Here is an 8,313-nt window from a genome sequence, read left to right as displayed (position 1 = left end):
GTTGAAAGCTGAACTTGGTCTGATACACCTTGTACTCTTCTCAAGTTAAGATAATATGACCTATCATATACTGGGCAAATTCACTTGATGATGATTGGCTATTCGGGGCCTAATTACGAGAATATGATTGGTTCCTTTAAAGACATGGAATTTGTGTCGGTGAATTTTGCCTTGTATGTCTTGTATCCGCACGATAAAGGAGTATTCGTGACTCGGCAATTTCAAAACTTTGAAAACACTCTTGATTTTATTCCTTCATTTTACTTGGCCCTTTACGTCGATTACATATGTTTATCTCAAAATATTTTTTTCGTGAAATTACTTTTGAGGGCGTGAAGATTAATATTTGATGTGAATTATTGATATTGTTATCATGAAGGTATTGTGGATTCTTTTTTCTTTTGTCAAGTGATTTGAAGCCCATAATTTGTTTTCAAGTTATTTCAAAACAAATCAAATCCCTTAAATTGAAATTGAAATTTTCATCATTTACGTTAAGACTAAAAAAACTGAAAAAAGTTTTGGTACTTGTAAATCTTTTTTGGATAATGAGTGAATGGCTTAAACTCGTTTTAACTAAAACACGCCGATTTTTTTTTTTCAACTTACCGTCGAGATGCAAAGCAAAATAAGTTTGGTGGAAGTCACTTAGCCTCCTTCTGCAGGCATCTCCGTGGGAATTCCCGGGCTTCCTGTGGAGAAGAAAATAGATATAGAGTAGCCTGCTGGCTTGGAGTAGTAGGCACTTTCATCGATCTGTTTCCATGACTTTCCTTATAGATATATATATGTTTAGCAATATTGGTCTTCGAGTTCGAATGGGCTATTGACTCATACAGGCCATGAGGACGAGAGGGCTAATTGTTTTAGTCAAAGGCCACTAACAATTCTGGTAAAGAAATAGAAAACGCGCGTGTTTTGTGCAGCTATAAAGCACGTGGGGGTTGACAGAACACGAGAGAAGTGTTAGGAGAAGCACGACGAGTAGCGGGGTGCTTCTCGACACTTCCCGAGTGTTCTGCCAAACCCCAAGTGCTTTTATTGTAACTTCACACAGCAAGCAAGTTTTTTATTTCTTTTATGAAATACAAAATTACAATAACCGTTATTTTAGATAGGAATGACGCAACTGAAAGTTGCTCTCGTAAAGCACGCGCTCACAACCAATCAGAACGCAAGATTTATAACAGTTATTTTATAATGTACTATACGTAATTAGTCAGTGCCCTTTAACAAACTTTATTTTCGCTACTATGTCATGGTAACACTTTGGGTAACCCCTGGTGACCACGATGATCGATCCTGTGAGTCTTGTTTAATCAAAATACACCTGTTTCGCATTCGATGCATAACGCCGTGTTTGACGATCACAGGCTCATTTAACAGGCTTTCTAAGTTCAGCTATTCACAGATACCATTAAAAGTCCGTGGGATTTCAAAACATTGGTATTGTTCAAGCTGCACATTCTCTACTTCAAACTGAGCGGTGAGTGACCTTCGTTTGAATAACCTTTTTGTACCAAACAAAATCAAAAACCATAAGCACAAAAGAACGAGGTAAAACAGAGACTTGAGTTGTGAGTTGAGAATATGACGTCATCAACCTCCTGACTATCCCAAACTTAAAACACGAGCCAAAAATGTTAACAAGAAATGAAAAACGCCAGTTTTCTTCTTTTACAAAGTACTTTAACACGTGTTTAAATAGTAAAGATTGGAGACATCAAAATTTCATCGTAGTGGCACTTTAAGTTGACTATTCTTTCACGTGTGAAGTAAAACCACTCTAGCTCATTGTCGCCCCATATCAGTTGTCTATGTTTTCCCTTTAATTCCCCCCGGTATGGTGTCATTCAAAATTTACATTGTGTTACTGTACTACACTTTGTCAGATAAAAACTTTGTTATCCCTCTCTGCAGTTTTAATGTTTTCCACCCCCGGTGTCACTCATCAGCACTAGCTAAATGATGGTGCAAAAACTGACAAATTGTCAAAACGTATAAGCAGGCGAAAATTACTAGTCAATCTCTCAATAACCAGAAGCTTCATTTCTCAGTAAGATTTTCAGTAAGAACTAAAAGAGTTTTAAGCCCGACTTGCTTTGAAAAACCAACCGAAAAAAGCGTGCAGCATTATACAGAATGATTTCACAAGTACCGACCGATCAGCGCGCGAGTATATATGTTAGCCTGTATTAGCATAGCCTTCCAATCTAATGGAACCATGAAATATTTACATCTAGATGGATTCCCCTGGTAATTTTCCCCTTGTACAAACATTAGGTTTTAAAAGGAAGTCCCAAAATTTTTTCCAAACTTTTTGAGCTCCGAAAATTAAACTTTTTAAAAAAAAGTTAGTGACATAATATTTAGTTTAGAAAAAATGATAAAGCAGTAAAACTTTTACTTTCAACTACTGCTGTTGGTCCAAAGGATTGTGTGACTGGTTCAAACCCTTTGGATCACACATGAGAATGGACTACTTCGACGATACGGCGGCCATCTTGTCAGGGGGGTAATACAAAACAAAGATGATAGTTTCATGTGTTTGTCTTTCTTTTATTGGTAAAGGCCATCGATGTGCAGCCGTCTTAATTCATCTTTTGTTTTATTCTCTTTGTTACAATATCATTACTATAACAGTGCTTTATTTGCTCCACTGGGCGCCCCTTAATGCGGCTTGGGATCCAACGGATGACCGCCGTATCGTCGAAGTAGTTCATTGGGACTTCAGTGGAAGAATTTTGAATTTGAAACAAATTAGCAAGAAGATTTTGTCATTTGAGAAAGGATCTCAATATTAATATATGGGCAATTTTGATAAAGGTTCAATGAGTATAATCATAATCAAAATCTTCTAAAAGCTGTCTAAAGTTTACAGAGTGTATGGTTAATATGGAAGCTTGAAACTCTGGTTCCACCTTAAGCGAAACACGTTAAATTTTGTTGGTGAAGGTTTCGTTTCATGTTGCATACCAATCTTGAAATGCATTGTGAATCGTATGTAAACAATGTCAGCAAAGAAGAAATTATACCCGAAAACGTGCAGTGATAAATTTTGAGAAAATTCCACATCGTTGAGTTGTGTTCAGCTTGTAAGCTTAGAATTGTGTTTATTTGCACAGAAAATTGATCAGAATGTAGTATGTGCACGTGTGAGTGAAGGTTTCGTTTCACATGTTACGTCAACACCGCCATATTGTTAATATAAGTAACATGGCTGTCATGTCTTTTCATTTTACTCTCTAAGAAAAACTTAGCGTTTGCAAACCATTAATAAGTGTAAAGTTTATCCTAAACGATATTGCAAGGTATATCATGGTACCCCCTCTTAGTGCAAGGTAGTGCAACCCACAATTTTTCACGTGAGACAAGTTTGAGATAAATCCTGCCCGAGCGCTTTACAATCAATTTCACATTAGTCGTACTCTTAAATACCTCAGCGGATTGGAAAATTCACTGCGAGATAACCAAAGTTTTTCATTCAATTCTTACTTGTGCGAAGAGCGAGACTTTGTATCTATCTTCGTTTGATCTCCAACAAGCCGGTTAGGAGTATGAAGTTAAAATTCAATGCAAATTTCAACTTTGTTTCGCCGCGTACTTGGGAATTTCCCAAGGTTATTTTCATCCCGCTGCAGTAATTAAAACAATGTGAAAATGTCAGTAAAGCACTGGGGCGGGTCTTTAATCGAGAAAGAAAACGTACACGTCAGCACAGGTTTTTCCAAAGTTATTGTCTTGATTAGAGTTAATGAGATCCTGTCCTTCCCAAATCCTGAACTCTTTTCCCTTGGACACAGCAAGAGGTGGAGAAATGTCAGGGAACACGAGATCTGGACTCATGACCGTGAAGCCTGGTACACCGTAGCGCATCAAACTACTTTTCATATCAAGAGGGTACCCAGATGGAGGGGTGATTCTTGAGTTCTGGGTATCGGTGACGTGTAGTTCAAGGTGTGGATGGGGGTCTGCAGGAGCCAAAGTTCCCCAATTTCCTGGAGCTCCTCCATATTCACTTTCATAAGCAGCAATTCCTCCTGAGATGTGAACGAGCTTGAAGGTCTTGACTTTGCCATCAACAGGAGCAAAGAATGTCCCGTAGCTGTCGTCTTTCGCACCAATACACACAGGAGCTGTGTTGGCTTTGATGACTGAAAGACAAACGTTAGATTTTAAAACAATTTAATAGAAGGAAATGCGATGCAATACCACACGCCCTAATCGAAAGATAACAAAACCAATGCAAATGCATAGTATAGCATTGGGTTTTTGGGAACTCTTCTCTCCTCAGTCAACCACCCCACCACTTCCTCCTCCCCCACACCCCTCCCCAAATCAATCCCCCAAAGCTCCGCTACGCAGGCTAAGCTACAGGCAACTGTATACTTACTGCAACCGGTGAAGTTCAGACAGAGGGTGTTGCTCTGGTCACCAAGAGAGACACAATGTTGTGTGACCTTACAAGAACTTGATTCACACTGTAATTAAGAAAAGATGACGTCATGGGAAAAATGGCCGCCATTTTAAAACTCCAATATCTTTTGAAGGAAAAAAAATATTTGAAAAAGGAAAGTGACATTTCACTTCACTATCAAAGGTCTCTTAATTCACGGGGAAAAAACGAGTTTCTTGCTCGTGGACTGGTATTTCAACGACCTTTAATCAAAGAAGTGCGAAAAAACAACATATATTGAGAGAGATTTTGGACAGAATTAAAGGTTTTATAAGAATCTTTAATTCAGTCCAAAATCTCCGTCAAGATATTGTTGTTGTCTTTTTTACAAAAAATATTTTAAAAGATAATCTGTTTAATTGCTTTATAGACAGGTATATATATACATGTTTCCCTAACCTTTCGTGTCTTGCATGTAGATCCTTTCTTCTTCTCCACCTTGTACTCTGCCGCACGATCCTTGTAGAGCAACTCACAAACCTTAGACGAGGGATAGTAGTTGAACATGTAGCACATGTCTGGTACAGCCAGGTGACATTCCATCTCACATTCTCTCTCATTCTTGGCTGTAATAGATGACATGATGGGGCCAACGATGGTGTGGTTCACTATGGTGTCACTATATTGTCTATAGGTGACCTTGGAACCAACATTGCAATCACCAGCTGAAAAGCAAATACAAAAATATAATCGGTCATGATATGAAATAATTACGAGACAACGCAAAATAACTCGAGAGGTTATTCAATAATACTTGTGCCATAAAGTAATTTCCTTAATGGTATTTTATTCGATCAAGAACGTCCTTTTTAACGCCTCATTTGCCGCACAAGAGGCAATGTCCCTTGAGGTATTCAAATATGCATCCCAGAGTGTGTTATGAAATGTTATGAAATATCAAACTCGTACATTCTGGTTTACCATGGATCTCGGTACTCCATGAGGCTGCTTAGCTATATGTGGTCGCTAATTTCTCGACACTGTATTCTAGGTATTCGCTGAAACTTGGTAACTCTCTGTTACATGAATAGATATTTGTCGTTATCCAAAAAATTGAGACGAAATGGTCCATATAAAAGGTCACTACTAAAAGTTTGTATTTTAACTTTGAACGCGGGATAGTTTTCTAGTGCTTGGCGTTTTCCATCATCCTTGGTCTTTTTGCTGGAGCTTCTTTGAGTATCTAGGTTTGGTCTACTGAACAGGTAAAATTAGAGTAATGAAACAGCATTCGTCTTGGTATCTGACTCTTTCGTACGTACAGATATTTGTGCTGTAGTCGATACTTGTTAATAGGAAATCGCACGATCTCGAGTACAATTCGGAATTGATATCAAAGATATGTGAGCATTCTTTTGAGAAAATCGCCTTCCATTGCTTAATGTGTTTTCGTGAGTTAAATTATTTTTTAAATAATAAATAAATAGAGAAGCTGATATTATAGCGACATAATTTATTTCTTTAAGCAAACCTATTAGTATCTTAACAATTCCAGTACCCTGCTATTTGGAAATTTCATGAAAGAAATGCGAACGTGGGATAGAATAACAAGATTGACAATGCTATTAACTGACAATCTCGTAGCCAGAGCCTGCGTTTCTTCTGGCCTGCGGCGAAGAACGAGGGCTCTGGCGTAATCCATTTTTTGGCGCATGCGCAATTTTCATGAAGTGAAATATAATCAATGAAAAACATGCTTTAAAACTTCTTTAAAACAAAGTACTGTGTTTATTTACCATCAAAATAAAAATTAGAAATCGGGAACATATTATGTTTTTAATTTTTGGCAAGTCTTTGAACGCTTGCACTCTTATACCGGAAGTCCAAGAAATCCTGGTCTCAAGAACGGGATTATGCCAGAGCCCTCGTTCTTCGCCGCAGGCCAGAAGAAACGCAGGCTCTCGCTACGAGATTGTATTAACTGATTGAGATGTCATGAGCAATAAAGATCGAATTGCAATTATTCCTATAAGGTACTTATCAAAAATCTTTAAAAGTGAAGTTTTGAGAGCCGAAGTTTTCATTAGTTAACGATGGTTTAATAGCGCAGCGCAGCCGTGACGTCATAAAAACGAAGACAAAGGCGAAATTCGGACAAACAAACTTACAAGTTTACTTTCAGCAGATAATTTTCACAGCCGATCGCAGTTGATCTTAGTTTACATGGGTTATTATTGTAACTTTAAGTAAATATAATAAAATCGGTTCGTATAATCCTCGTAGCGGTTAAACAGAATGCAATGTCTGTCCGAATCTTTAAGCTATTTTTAGAATCAGCGCGCTGCACTATCGATTGCAGTTCATCAAACTGATGAATTTTGGTTGTATGTTGAAAAATATATTCTAGTAATGAAGTTTTAGTATTTTTCCGGGTTTTTTTTCGCCTTAGTCGCATGAACTTTTACAAAGCACGAAAATTAACGAATTTTAGGACGGGTATTCTTCTGAAAAATTCGCCTTCGATTGCATAATCTGTTTCCGGGAGTTAAATGACTTTTTTAAAATAATAAATAAATGAATAGAGAAGCTGATATTGTGAAAGAGGTGAAAAGCGACAGAATTAATTTTTTTAAGTAAACCTATTAGTATCTTAACAATTCCAGTACCTCGCTATTTGGAAATTTCATGAAAGAAATGCGAACGTAGGATAGAATAACAAGGTTGAGAATACAATTAACTTATTGAGATGTCAAGGGCAATGATGATCGAATCAAAATGCAATCATTCCTATCAGGTTTTCGAGTACGGTTCATGGATTAAACAAACAACTGAACGAATTTGGGTTGTATTTTCAAAAAAGTATTTATATATTTTTAAGTGTTTCAGCTAAAAATAAGATACAAGTTTAAATATATAAATAAGTTTAAATATAGTTTAAATAAGGTGCGACTTGCGTTTAGTTTCCCCAACAAAACACGAAAATTCAGTTGTATTTTTAACAATTATTATAATTATTTCCTTTTTTTAGGAAGGTAAGATGTAAGTTTATTAGGCCTGAGAAATTTGTTTCGATTGCTGAATCTGTATTGGCGAGATAAATTATTTTTATTCAGGATACTGAGTACGTTCTTTTTCATTTCTATTTTCTTTTTTTTTCTTCGAAAAACTTCGCAAAGAGGTAAACATTCTTGTTGTTATATTTCAAAACCGGGCTCGACCTTTTCGTTTCCTTTTTTTTAATTATTATTAATATATATTTTTTATATTTGGTTTTCCTTTTTGTTGATCGCGTTTGAAACAGCACTGTGAGAGAAAAATGTACTGACAAGATTTTCGAATTACTTTGATGAATTCAGTTAGCTTGAACTTTTCCGTGTAACTTTAACTGTAACTGTAAATTTAAATCATTTCGGATTTAATAATTAATAGGCAAAACTTCCACATCAATTTTTAGATGTTCTCAATCGCCACTATTTTTAGAAAATACATCCGTATATTTAGAAATTGAAATTCGGGACCTAAATTTTTATTGAATATCTATATTATTTTAAAGGAATTTCGAAGTTTTTCCAAGCATTTGTATCGGTAGAGAAATCGAAGAAGTTACAGAATACTTACCAGCTCTTGTGACTTCATTTACCAACATCACCATCAGTACATACAAATAGTTCAACGAACTAACATCCATGTTGAAAGCTGAACTTGGTCTGATACACCTTGCACTCTTCTCAAGTTAAGATAATATGACCTATCATACACTGGGCAAATTCACTTGATGATGATTGGCTTTTCGGGGCCTAATTACAAGAATATGATTGGTTCGGTTCCTTAAAGACATGGAATTTGTGTCAGTGAATTTTGCCTTGTATGTCTTGTATACGTGCGATAAAGGAGTATTCGCGACTCGGCAATTTCAA

The 8,313-nt window shown here is 36.5% G+C and overlaps 1 protein-coding gene across 1 annotated transcript; it reads right to left on the bottom strand.

Moving 5' to 3' along the window:
• Positions 1–3,687: 3,687 nt before the first annotated feature.
• On the bottom strand, positions 3,688–8,084 carry LOC148904494 (uncharacterized). Its single transcript, XM_089024979.1, has 4 exons — positions 8,015–8,084; positions 4,856–5,121; positions 4,394–4,481; positions 3,688–4,154 (listed from the first exon to the last, which is right to left on the bottom strand). Exons 1-4 carry the CDS (start codon positions 8,082–8,084, stop codon positions 3,688–3,690), a joined length of 891 nt encoding a protein of 296 aa, XP_088881105.1.
• Between the last annotated feature and the right edge of the window lie 229 nt (positions 8,085–8,313).

The sequence above is a fragment of the Actinia tenebrosa genome, unplaced genomic scaffold (genome assembly GCF_029948245.1).
Source record: "Actinia tenebrosa isolate PJP-AT-01 unplaced genomic scaffold, QUT_ActTen_1.0 PGA_scaffold9__36_contigs__length_13948895, whole genome shotgun sequence".
NCBI lineage: Eukaryota > Metazoa > Cnidaria > Anthozoa > Actiniaria > Actiniidae > Actinia > Actinia tenebrosa.
Note: the sequence above shows the minus strand (reverse complement) of the source record. Positions and strands in the feature narration are given on the sequence as shown.